Raw genomic sequence first — 14,214 nt, 5'->3', positions numbered from 1 at the left:
TAAAGCCGGTGAAGCGGCACTCCTACAATAGAAACTGAACGGACTTGCTATACATATTTGGAAGTATCGCTATAAGGAATCTGTTTTGGGGTATAGCAGTCGGCTAATTATATGCACAGACCGTTGTACTATCTTGTGAGTGTTCAATTTGTTTTATGTCATTTATTGAAATATTATGTTGATGCTACTTAGGATTTTCAGACAGACTTCTAGCCTGTTTGTTAATTTTTCTGGCCCTAAGAAAGGCCAGAAAGCCTCTGCTATTTTTTTAGCCTCTTGGTTGAAACTTGTTTTTTACAAAGCTTATTTGCAAGCTGGTCTGTTCATTCTACTAGATCGGTTGCCACAACTTCGGCTTTCAAGAAATGAGGCTTCAGTTGATCAAATTTGGTAAGCGGCCACTTGGTGTTCTCTGCATAACTTTACAAAATGTTACCATTTTGATGTTTTTGCCTCGTCAGAAGCAGCTTTTGGTAGAAAGGTCCTACAGGCAGTTGTCTCTGTTTGATAACTGTGCCTATATTGAGTTTTTTGTCATAAAATACATTTATTTTTTTGGGGGGTGGGGGGGGTTATCCCTCCCTTTTATCCCTCCCTTTTATCCCTCCCTTTTATCCCTCCCTTTTATCCCTCCCTTTTATCCCTCCCTTTTATCCCTCCCTTTTATCCCTCCCTTTTATCCCTCCCTTTTATCCCTCCCTTTTATTCCTCCCTTTTATTGTTACTTAGGGACTTCCACAATTTGGGTATTATATCCCATACTTAACGTCTCGTGGACTCTCGTCACCTATATGAAAGAAAACATTTTATGTAAAACGTACGTAGATTAAATTAATTTATTTCATGGTGGCAAGAGTCCACGAGACCCCACCCATTTGGGGTTATTTTTTGTTTAAAGCACATCGTTTTTTCCTTCTCCTTATTTTGGGTTTTACTAATTTTAAACACCTCACCACTTTGCTATTCGTAAAACTGAGGTATTTGTGAGGTGTTTTTTTTTTTTATAGGCTTTTGAGGTTTTTAAAACTTTGCCTCCTATTGGTAGGAATATATATAGGAATGTATATCCCATACGTAACAGCTCATGGACTCTCGCCACCATGAAAGAAATTAATTCATCAGGTAAGTTTTACATAAATTATGTTTTTGTATCATAATTAGTATTTCAATACCTAACATAGATATGATTAGCAGGCCTGCTTTACTTAAAGGGACACTGAACCCAATTTTTTTCTTTCTAGCTGAATCACAAAAGAAACAAATTGGGTTCAGTGTCCCTTTAAGGCTCAACCCACTGTTATGTCCTGGAAAACTGTTTGATTTAAATGTGCAAAACCACAAAATGTTCAAATACAAAAATAAACACAAAGGAATAATTTCTCTTACATTTAATACTTTGCAGTAGGTATAACAAGTCATTTGGCACAAATAAAGGGAAAACAAATTTTATAGTACTGTGTCCCTTTAAAGGGACAATCTACTCCAGAATTTTTGTTTAAAAAGATAATTCCTTTATTACTTATTCCCCAGCACGGTTATATTAATATACTTTTTACCTCTGTGATTACCTTGTATCTAAGCCTCTGAGACTGCCCCCTTATTTCAGTTCTTTTGACAGACTTGCATTTTAGCCAATCAGTGCTGACTCATAAATAACTCCACGGGAGTGAGCACAATGTTACCTATATTGCACACATGAACTACTCTTAGATAAGAGGTGGCCTTCAAGGGCTTAGGAATGAGTTAATGAGCCTACCTAGGTTTAGCTTTCAACAAAGTATAACAAGAGAACAAAGAAGATTTGATGGTTAACCCCTTAGTGACCAGAGCACTTTTCCATTTGTTGACCGTTTGGGACCAAGGCTATTTTTACATTTCTGCGGTGTTTGTGTTTAGCTGTAATTTTCCTCTTACTCATTTACTGTACCCACACATATTATATACCGTTTTTCTCGCCATTAAATGGACTTTCTAAAGATACCATTATTTTCATCATATCTTATAATTTACTATTAAAAAAATTATAAAATATGAGGAAAAAATGGAAAAAAAAACAATTTTTTCAAACTTTGACCCCCAAAATCTGTTGCACATCTACAACCACCAAAAAACACCCATGCTAAATAGTTTCTAAATTTTGTCCTGAGTTTAGAAATACCCAATGTTTACATGTTCTTTGCTTTTTTTGCAAGTTATAGGGCACTAAATAAAAGTAGCACTTTGCTATTTCCAAACCACTTTTTTTCAAAATTAGCGCTAGTTACATTGGGACACTGATATCTGTCAGGAATCCCTGAATATCCTTTAACATGTATATATATATTTTTAGAAGACATCCCAAAGTATTGATCTAGGCCCATTTTGGTATATTTCATGCCACCATTTCACCGCCAAATGCGATCAAATAAAAAAAAATGTTCACTTTCTCCAACATAGGTGTGTCCGGTCCACGGCGTCATCCTTACTTGTGGGATATTCTCTTCCCCAACAGGAAATGGCAAAGAGCCCAGCAAAGCTGGTCACATGATCCCTCCTAGGCTCCGCCTTCCCCAGTCATTCTCTTTGCCGTTGTACAGGCAACATCTCCACGGAGATGGCTTAGAGTTTTTTGGTGTTTAACTGTAGTTTTTATTCTTCAATCAAGAGTTTGTTATTTTAAAATAGTGCTGGTATGTACTATTTACTCTGAAACAGAAAAGAGATGAAGATTTCTGTTTGTAAGAGGAAAATGATTTTAGCAACCGTTACTAAAATCGATGGCTGTTTCCACACAGGACTGTTGAGAGGAATTAACTTCAGTTGGGGGAAACAGTGAGCAGACTTTTGCTGCTTGAGGTATGACACATTTCTAACAAGACTATGTAATGCTGGAAGCTGTCATTTTCCCTATGGGATCCGGTAAGCCATTTTTATTACATAAGAATAAAGGGCTTCACAAGGGCTTTTAAGACTGGTAGACATTTTCTGGGCTAAAACGATTGATATATAAGCATTTTTAATACTTCATAGCTTTGAGGAATTATTTTATTCTTGGGGATTATGTAAAATAACCGGCAGGCACTGTATTGAACACCTTTTTCTCTAGGGGCTTTCCCTAATCATAGGCAGAGCCTCATTTTCGCGCCTCTATTGCGCAGTTGTTTTTGGCAAGCATGACATGCAGATGCATGTGTGAGGAGCTCAGATACATAGAAAAAGCGTTCTGAAGGCGTCATTTGGTATCGTATTCCCCTTTGGGCTTGGTTGGGTCTCAGCAAAGCAGATACCAGGGACTGTATAGGGGTTAAATATAAAAACGGCTCCGGTTCCGTTATTTTAAGAGTTAAAGCTTTCAAATTTGGTGTGCAATACTTTTAAGGCTTTAAGACACTGTGGTGAAATTTTGGTGAATTTTGAACAATTCCTTCATACTTTTTCACATTTACAGTAATAAAGTGTGTTCAGTTTAAAATTTAAAGTGACAGTAACGGTTTTATTTTAAAACGTTTTTTGTACTTTGTTATCAAGTTTATGCCTGTTTAACATGTCTGAACTATCAGATAGACTGTGTTCTGTATGTGGGGAAGCCAAGGTTCCTTCTCATTTAAATAGATGTGATTTATGTGACACAAAATTTAGAGAAAATGATGCCCAAGATGATTCCTCAAGTGAGGGGAGTAAGCATGGTACTGCATCATCCCCTCCTTCGTCTACGCCAGTCTTGCCCACACAGGAGGCCCCTAGTACATCTAGTGCGCCAATACTCCTTACTATGCAACAATTAACGGCTGTAATGGATAATTCTATCAAAAACATTTTAGCCAAAATGCCCACTTATCAGCGAAAGCGCGACTGCTCTGTTTTAGAAAATACTGAAGAGCATGAGGACGCTGATGATATTGGTTCTGAAGTGCCCCTACACCAGTCTGAGGGGGCCAGGGAGGTTTTGTCTGAGGGAGAAATTTCAGATTCAGGGAAAATTTCTCAACAAGCTGAACCTGAGGTGATTACATTCAAATTTAAATTGGAACATCTCCGCGCTCTGCTTAAGGAGGTGTTATCTACTCTGGATGATTGTGAGAATTTGGTCATTCCAGAGAAATTATGTAAGATGGACAAGTTCCTAGAGGTCCCGGGGCCCCCCGAAGCTTTTCCTATACCCAAGCGGGTGGCGGACATTGTAAACAAAGAATGGGAAAGGCCCGGCATACCTTTCGTCCCTCCCCCTATATTTAAGAAATTGTTTCCTATGGTCGACCCCAGAAAGGACTTATGGCAGACAGTCCCCAAGGTCGAGGGGGCGGTTTCTACTCTAAACAAACGCACCACTATACCCATAGAAGATAGTTGTGCTTTCAAAGATCCTATGGATAAAAAATTAGAGGGTTTGCTTAAAAAGATGTTTGTTCAGCAAGGTTACCTTCTACAACCAATTTCATGCATTGTTCCTGTCACTACAGCAGCGTGTTTCTGGTTCGATGAACTAGAAAAGGCGCTCAATAAAGATTCTTCTTATGAGGAGATTTTGGACAGAATTCATGCTCTCAAATTGGCTAACTCTTTCACCTTAGACGCCACTTTGCAATTGGCTAGATTAGCGGCGAAAAATTCTGGGTTTGCTATTGTGGCGCGCAGAGCGCTTTGGCTAAAATCTTGGTCAGCGGATGCGTCTTCCAAGAACAAATTGCTTAACATTCCTTTCAAGGGGAAAACGCTGTTTGGCCCTGACTTGAAAGAGATTATTTCTGATATCACTGGGGGCAAGGGCCACGCCCTTCCTCAGGATAGGTCTTTCAAGGCTAAAAATAAACCAAATTTTCGTCCCTTTCGCAGAAACGGACCAGCCCCAAGTGCTACATCCTCTAAGCAAGAGGGTAATACTTCTCAAGCCAAGCCAGCCTGGAGGCCAATGCAAGGCTGGAACAAAGGTAAGCAGGCCAAGAAACCTGCCACTGCTACCAAGACAGCATGAGATGTTGGCCCCCGATCCAGGACCGGATCTGGTGGGGGGCAGACTCTCTCTCTTCGCTCAGGCTTGGGCAAGAGATGTTCTGGATCCTTGGGCGCTGGAAATAGTCTCCCAAGGTTATCTTCTGGAATTCAAGGGGCTTCCCCCAAGGGGGAGGTTCCACAGGTCTCAATTGTCTTCAGACCACATAAAAAAAACAGGCATTCTTACATTGTGTAGAAGACCTGTTAAAAATGGGAGTGATTCATCCTGTTCCATTAGGAGAACAAGGGATGGGGTTCTACTCCAATCTGTTCATAGTTCCCAAAAAAGAGGGAACATTCAGACCAATCTTAGATCTCAAGATCCTAAACAAGTTTCTCAAGGTTCCATCGTTCAAAATGGAAACCATTCGAACAATTCTTCCTTCCATCCAGGAAGGTCAATTCATGACCACGGTGGATTTAAAGGATGCGTATCTACATATTCCTATCCACAAGGAACATCATCGGTTCCTAAGGTTCGCCTTTCTGGACAAGCATTACCAGTTTGTGGCACTTCCGTTCGGATTAGCCACTGCTCCAAGAATTTTCACAAAGGTACTGGGGTCCCTTCTAGCGGTGCTAAGACCAAGGGGCATTGCAGTAGTACCTTACTTGGACGACATTCTGATTCAAGCGTCGTCCCTTCCACAAGCAAAGGCTCACACGGACATTGTCCTGGCCTTTCTCAGATCTCACGGGTGGAAAGTGAACGTAGAAAAAAGTTCTCTATCTCCGTCAACAAGAGTTCCCTTCTTGGGAACAATAATAGACTCCTTAGAAATGAGGATTTTTCTGACAGAGGCAGAAAATCAAAACTTCTAAACTCTTGTCAAGTACTTCATTCTGTTCCTCTTCCTTCCATAGCACAGTGCATGGAAGTAATAGGTTTGATGGTCGCGGCAATGGACATAGTTCCTTTTGCACGAATTCATCTGAGACCATTACAACTGTGCATGCTCAGTCAGTGGAATGGGGATTATACAGACTTGTCTCCGACGATACAAGTAGATCAGAGGACCAGAGATTCACTCCGTTGGTGGCTGTCCCTGGACAACCTGTCACAGGGGATGAGCTTCCGCAGACCAGAGTGGGTCATTGTCACGACCGACGCCAGTCTGGTGGGCTGGGGCCTCCTGAAAGCTCAGGGTCTTTGGTCTCGGGAAGAATCTTTTCTCCCGATAAATATTCTGGAACTGAGAGCGATATTCAATGCTCTCAAGGCTTGGCCTCAGCTAGCAAAGGCCAAATTCATACGGTTTCAATTGGACAACATGACGACTGTTGCGTACATCAACCATCAGGGGGGAACAAGGAGTTCCCTGGCGATGGAAGAAGTGACCAAAATCATTCAATGGGCGGAGACTCACTCCTGCCACTTGTCTGCAATCCACATCCCAGGAGTGGAAAATTGGGAAGCGGATTTTCTGAGTCGTCAGACATTTCATCCGGGGGAGTGGGAACTCCATCCGGAAATCTTTGCCCAAATTACTCAGTTGTGGGGCATTCCAGACATGGATCTGATGGCCTCTCGTCAGAACTTCAAGGTTCCTTGCTACGGGTCCAGATCCAGGGATCCCAAGGCGACTCTAGTAGATGCACTAGTAGCACCTTGGACCTTCAAACTAGCTTATGTATTCCCACCGTTTCCTCTCATCCCCAGGCTGGTAGCCAGGATCAATCAGGAGAGGGCATCGGTGATCTTGATAGCTCCTGCGTGGCCACGCAGGACTTGGTATGCAGACCTGGTGAATATGTCATCGGCTCCACCATGGAAGCTACCTTTGAGACGGGACCTTCTTGTTCAAGGTCCGTTCGAACATCCGAATCTGGTCTCACTCCAACTGACTGCTTGGAGATTGAACGCTTGATTTTATCAAAGCGAGGGTTCTCAGATTCTGTCATTGATACTCTTGTTCAGGCCAGAAAGCCTGTAACTAGAAAAATCTACCATAAAATATGGAAAAAATATATCTGTTGGTGTGAATCTAAAGGATTCCCTTGGGACAAGATAAAAATTCCTAAGATTCTATCCTTTCTTCAAGAAGGTTTGGAGAAAGGATTATCTGCAAGTTCTTTGAAGGGACAGATTTCTGCTTTGTCTGTGTTACTTCACAAAAAGCTGGCAGCTGTGCCAGATGTTCAAGCCTTTGTTCAGGCTCTGGTTAGAATCAAGCCTGTTTACAAACCTTTGACTCCTCCTTGGAGTCTCAATTTAGTTCTTTCAGTTCTTCAGGGGGTTCCGTTTGAACCCTTACATTCCGTTGATATTAAGTTATTATCTTGGAAAGTTTTGTTTTTGGTTGCAATTTCTTCTGCTAGAAGAGTTTCAGAGTTATCTGCTCTGCAGTGTTCTCCTCCTTATCTGGTGTTCCATGCAGATAAGGTGGTTTTGCGTACTAAACCTGGTTTTCTTCCGAAAGTTGTTTCTAACAAAAACATTAACCAGGAGATAGTCGTGCCTTCTTTGTGTCCGAATCCAGTTTCAAAGAAGGAACGTTTGTTGCACAATTTGGATGTAGTTCGTGCTCTAAAATTCTATTTAGATGCTACAAAGGATTTTAGACAAACATCTTCCTTGTTTGTTGTTTATTCTGGTAAAAGGAGAGGTCAAAAAGCAACTTCTACCTCTCTCTCTTTTTGGCTTAAAAGCATCATCAGATTGGCTTACGAGACTGCCGGACGGCAGCCTCCTGAAAGAATCACAGCTCATTCCACTAGGGCCGTGGCTTCCACATGGGCCTTCAAGAACGAGGCTTCTGTTGATCAGATATGTAAGGCAGCGACTTGGTCTTCACTGCACACTTTTACTAAATTTTACAAATTTGATACTTTTGCTTCTTCTGAGGCTATTTTTGGGAGAAAGGTTTTGCAAGCCGTGGTGCCTTCCATCTAGGTGACCTGATTTGCTCCCTCCCTTCATCCGTGTCCTAAAGCTTTGGTATTGGTTCCCACAAGTAAGGATGACGCCGTGGACCGGACACACCTATGTTGGAGAAAACAGAATTTATGTTTACCTGATAAATTACTTTCTCCAACGGTGTGTCCAGTCCACGGCCCGCCCTGGTTTTTTAATCAGGTCTGATAATTTATTTTCTTTAACTACAGTCACCACGGTATCATATGATTTCTCCTATGCAAATATTCCTCCATTACGTCGGTCGAATGACATATATGGCTTTTACGTTGCTTTTTGGTAATTAGAAGGCCGCTAAATGCCACTGCGCACCACACGTGTATTATGCGCAGCAGTGAAGGGGTTAATTAGGGAGCTTGTAGGGTTAATTTTAGCTTTAGTGTAGTGTAGTAAACAGCCCCAAGTATTGATCTAGGCCCATTATGGTATATTTCATGCCACCATTTCACCGCCAAATGCGATCAAATTAAAAAAAACTTTAAATATTTCACAATTTTAGTTTTCTCACTGAAATTATTTACAAACAGCTTGTGCAATTATGGCACAAATTGTTGTAAATGCTTCTCTGGGATCCCCTTTGTTCAGAAATAGCAGACATATATGGCTTTGGCGTTGCTTTTTGGTAGTTAGGTCGCTAAATGCTGCTGCGCATCACACATTATGTCTAGCAGTGAAGGAGTTAATTAGGTAGCTTGTAGGGAGCTTGCAGGGTTAATTTTAGCTTTAGTGTTGAGATCAGCCTCCCACCTGATCCCTCCCAAACAGCTCACTTCCCTCCCCCACCCCACAATTGTCCCTGCCATCTTAAGTACTGGCAGAAAATCTGCCAGTACTAAAATAAGTTTTAGGTTTTTAAAAAAAAAAAAAAAAAAAATTCTTCTGCTGTGTAGGACCCCCCTTAGCCCCCAACCTCCCTCATCCCCCCTCAAACAGCTCTTTAACCCCCCCCCCCCCCCCTCTGCCTTTATTGGGCACCATATTGGGTACTGGCAGCTGTCTGCCAGTACCCAGTTTGAAAAATAATAATGTATTTTATTTTTTTATTTTTTTAAATATTTTATTTATTTCTGTAGTGTAGCTGCCCCCCCCTCAACATCCAACCCCCCACCCTCTCCCTGATGCCTTGATTTCAAAATCCCACCCTCCCCAGTCCTCTCTCCCACCCTCCAGATCTACAGCATATTGATGCTGTTTTGATAGACATCACGTGCACGCGCACGCACCCGCACTAGATCCCTCCTCCACCAATAACTGCCCACCCGCCTCCCTGGATGAGCTCCCACCAACCATAACGGCCATCGGTAGCCGATGCAGAGAGGGCCACAGAGTGGCTCTCTCTGCATCGGATGGCTAAAAACAGTTATTGCAGGATGCCTCAATATTGAGGCATCACTGCAATAACATGAAAGCAGCTGGAAGCTATCAGGATCGCTTCCACTGCTTTCAAAGACCAACGACGTATGGGGTACGTCCTTGGTCATTAACTGCATTTTTTTGCAGGACGTACCCCATACGTCGTTGGTCACTAAGGGGTTAAAGTAAATTGGAAAGTTGTTTGAAATTGCATGTCCTATTTGAATCATGAAATTTTAATTTTGACTAGATGTCCCTTTAAGCACTGTAAAGCTTTGGGTACATCAGTCTTCAGGTAAGTCAATGTATGGGTAAAGTTTGGTAGTTGAAAAGCAATTGCAGTGTACAAGATGTTCAGAAAGCTTCACACTCGGTTATGTTACTTTACAACAATACTATAAAAGTATTGTAATTACAAGGTGTTTTATGTCCCTTTCATTTTAATATAGCATGGTAATATGACCTTTGTTAGAGTGTTAGGAAAAATAAACATAGCAGACCTCAAACCTCTGTTCATTGTGAGTTTACATTGTATAATACCAGTTGAATGCTTTATTTAATACTTTCGATATAACAGATTTTTTTTTTTCCTTGAAGGTATCACAGTGAAAGCAAGCAAAGAAAATTGGATGACCACAGAAAAATAGATGACCACAGAATCAGGGATCATAGATCAAATATGGAAGGAAGCATAAAAGAGAGATTTCTCTCAGACCACCGTTCCCATTCTGATCATCGGTTACATTCAGATCACCGATCCAGTTCTGATTATAGTCATCATAAATCTTCCAGGGATTATAGATACCATTCAGACTGGCAGATGGACCACAGGGCATCTGGTAGTGGGCCAAGGTCACCTTTGGACCAAAGGTCTTCATATGACTGCAGGTCACCCTTGGGACGGAGGTCACCATATGAATGCTCATCAGACCATAAGAGTACACCAGAACACACATGGAGTAATCGCAAGACATAACAGAAGGCTTTTACTCCAAGACTTTTCCTTAGCCATATTAAGTAAAATATCACGGTGATTGCCTTACATGACTCGAAAGGAATGGACAAGATCTGCAAGTGTTGCAGGTGTTACTACTTTCTAGAATGCAAGGTCTATTATCACAACAGAGAATATTTTTGTATTTAAAATATATGCTGCACTGTGCTGCAAATGTGGCATTTTTTTTTAAGAAATAGAAAATATGTTTACTGTTTCAGAGACCTCAGCACTGCCCGTATAGACTGAATTTTAACAAACTGCTCTTTACACCAGATTTCATTGAACTGTTAAATTATGTGCTGATCTATGATCATGTTTAGTGCTTGGAGAAGAGTTTTTTTCTGGAAAAAAAGCTCTTGTGGACCTAGTACACCTTCCAAAGCTATTTTGTTTACATTGTATACTGCAACCACCTTACCGCTACTCATCACATGCTTGAATATTTAAACTCTGTACCTAAAACTGTAAAAAGCCAGTTTTTTAATGAATTGTGGTGTTCTTTTTAAACAAACTGCTGTAAATTATTGTAAATTAATTAAATGACTTTTCCTTTCTCAGGCTTTATTTGACTGTTCCTTCCCCCACCAACTCAGGCCTTTTTGACATAAATATGGAAATATGTATATGCTTTTTTTTAATAGATTTGATTAAATCAATTATTCAGAAAGTTAAAATTTGGAAAGGGAACACTTTTTCCGTTCATATATCTTATAGTGCTCCTTCTTTAAAGGGATATTTTAGTTTTGTTTTCATTTTTAAAAAAAAATACCAGTGTTGTCAGAAATTGGTGGATAAAATGCATATTTTACATATTATGCAATCTAAAAATGTTTCAGATGATTGTTTTTATTAGATGTACAATTTATATACTTAATTTTCCAAATTAACCTTTTTCTGTTATAAATTTTTTTTATATTTTATTTTATTAAATGGGCAATAATGTCAATTGTGCTATGCAGCCAGTATAATTTCAAGTGAACAGATTGACTTTATATAAACTGTTTAAGTGAACACTGATTGTATATAGATTTCTTCTCTATATATGGCAAATTAAATTGAAGAACCTGTTTGGAGCCTCTGATTTTTTTTTCTTTATACTTTATTTCCATGTTATGACATAAATAGGAAAGCAAATAATGAACAATTAAGGAATACTTTATTAAATAATGCCCATGTAGTGTTCATACAGTTGGTGTGATTAAAGTACTGCGTTTTTGTAAAGCAAGATTAAGTACAAAAAATAGTACAATGTGATCTTTGTGTGCTTACATGAAACCATTTTAGCGGTTTTCAGATCGAATTGAAGTTCTGAATAATAGACTATTACCACAAAAGAAATGATTCTAAAAGGGACACCAACTTTTTCTTTCATGTTTCAGAACATTAATTTGTAAACAACTTTCCTGGTCAAAATGTAAATACACTTGGATAGAATTATTTAAGATAGGCATATACTGGCAAACATGCTTCTATTAAGTTTTATCACTGTTTTAGTGTTAGCATATTTCTCTGCACAAGAAGGATAGCTAGATATTCTCAGTGCACCAGCATCTTGAATACTGCAGCTGCTCAGAGACCCAACTTGAGCTTGTATCATGCCAGCAATGATCTAATTTGAGTTAATACCAGATAATATAAGCACCTTTGGCTCTCTGGGCAAGTGCTGTATTGAAAATGCTGGTGCACGGAGCATATCTTTTACAAGAAGCATTTTTGCTAATACATGTATATAGCAAAAATCCTATTAAAAATGTAAATGCATCTGTGTGCATTTTAATTCTGTCTGGAATGTCCCTTTAAACTTTATTCATTTGTGTAAAATTTGTGCTTTGTCCCACACTCCTTAGATATGCTAAAAGCACAATCTGTTTTCTTAAGTTTTAAAAATGCTGAAACTTTACTACAATAGTTAAATTGAAACTTTCCTACAATAATTGATTTGCAAGTTACAGAATTTGCTTTTTGGCCTCCTAGGGAGCGTGTTACAAGCGTAAATGGAATTTGTTAATTTCTTCTGTTAAGTGTGATCAGTCCACGGGTCATCATTACTTCTGGGATATTAACTCCTCCCCAACAGGAAGTGCAAGAGGATTCACCCAGCAGAGCTGCATATAGCTCCTCCCCTCTACGTCACTCCCAGTCATTCTCTTGCACCCAACGACTAGATAGGAGGTGTGAGAGGGCTATGGTGATTATACTTAGTTTTATATCTTCAATCAAAAGTTTGTTATTTTAAAATAGCACCGGAGTGTGTTATTACCTCTCTGGCAGAGTTTGAAGAAGAATCTACCAGAGTTTTTGCTATGATTTTAGCCGGAGTAGTTAAGATCATATTGCTGTTTCTCGGCCATCTGAGGAGAGGTAAACTTCAGATCAGGGGACAGCGGGCAGATGAATCTGCATAGAGGTATGTAGCAGCTTTTATTTTCTGACAATGGAATTGATGAGAAAATCCTGCCATACCGATATAATGTCATGTATGTATACTTTACACTTCAGTATTCTGGGGAATGGTACTTCACTAGAATTACACTGTAAGAAGTACATAAAGCTGTTTAATAACTAGAAATTATGTTTAACGTTTTTGCTGGAATGTAAAATCGTTTTCATTTGCTGAGGTACTGAGTGAATAAATGTTTGGGCACCATTTTTCCACTTGGCAGTTGCTTAATCTTTTTCTGACAGTTTCTGTTCTCTCTCACTGCTGTGTGTGAGGGGGAGGGGCCGTTTTTTGGCGCCTTTTCTATGCATCAGTTATTTCAGTCAGCAGCTCATTGTATTTCCTGCATGATCCGGTTCATCTCTACAGAACTCAGGGGTCTTCAAACTTATTTTGAGGGAGGTAATTTCTCTCAGCAGAGCTGTGAGAATTATAGTTGACTGTGATAAAAAACGTTTATTCTGTAATTGTTTCCTGCTTTCAGAATTTGTTATCTTTGCTATTGGGATTAAACCTTTGCTAAAGTTGTGTTGTTTACAAGGATTGAGGCTATAACTGTTTCAATTTATTAATTTTCAACTGTCATAGATTTTCTGTGCTTCTTAAAGGCACAGTACGTTTTTAATATTATTCTAATTGAATTGTATTCCAAGTTGCAAGTTTATTTGCTAGTGTGTTAAACATGTCTGATTCAGAGGAAGATACCTGTGTCATTTGTTGCAATGCCAAAGTGGAGCCCAATAGAAATTTATGTACTAACTGTATTGATGCTACTTTAAATAAAAGTCAATCTGTACAAATTGAACAAATTTCACCAAACAACGAGGGGAGAGTTATGCCGACTAACTCGCCTCACGTGCCAGTACCTGCATCTCCCGCTCGGGAGGTGCGTGATATTGTAGCGCCGAGTACATCTGGCCGGCCATTACAAATCACATTACAGGATATGGCTTCTGTTATGACTGAAGTTTTGGCTAAATTACCAGAACTAAGAGGTAAGCGTGATCACTCTGGGGTGAGAACAGAGTGCGCTGATAATATTAGGGCCATGTCAGACACTGCGTCACAGGTTGCAGAACATGAGGACGGAGAACTTCATTCTGTGGGTGACGGTTCTGATCCAAACAGACTGGATTCAGATATTTCAAATTTTAAATTTAAACTGGAAAACCTCCGTGTATTACTAGGGGAGGTGTTAGCGGCTCTGAATGATTGTAACACAGTTGCAATACCAGAGAAAATGTGTAGGTTGGATAAATATTTTGCGGTACCGACGAGTACTGAGGTTTTTCCTATACCTAAGAGAATTACTGAAATTGTTTCTAAGGAGTGGGATAGACCCGGTGTGCCGTTCTCACCCCCTCCGATATTTAGAAAAATGTTTCCAATAGACGCCACCACACGGGACTTATGGCAAACGGTCCCTAAGGTAGAGGGAGCAGTTTCTACTTTAGCTAAGCGTACCACTATCCCGGTGGAGGATAGCTGTGCTTTTTCAGATCCAATGGATAAAAAATTAGAGGGTTACCTTAAGAAAAT

The 14,214-nt window shown here is 39.9% G+C and overlaps 1 protein-coding gene across 1 annotated transcript in view; it reads left to right on the top strand.

Annotated features, from left to right (window-relative positions):
* The window catches only part of CHD1 (chromodomain helicase DNA binding protein 1), a gene marked incomplete in the record, with an annotated part of 628,386 nt that extends 617,083 nt beyond the window's left edge, over positions 1–11,303 (top strand). The window contains 1 exon segment of the mRNA XM_053701514.1: positions 9,836–11,303. Within this exon segment, the coding sequence (XP_053557489.1) occupies positions 9,836–10,214 (379 nt within the window).
* Between the last annotated feature and the right edge of the window lie 2,911 nt (positions 11,304–14,214).

This window comes from Bombina bombina, chromosome 2 (genome assembly GCF_027579735.1).
Source record: "Bombina bombina isolate aBomBom1 chromosome 2, aBomBom1.pri, whole genome shotgun sequence".
NCBI lineage: Eukaryota > Metazoa > Chordata > Amphibia > Anura > Bombinatoridae > Bombina > Bombina bombina.
Note: the sequence above shows the minus strand (reverse complement) of the source record. Positions and strands in the feature narration are given on the sequence as shown.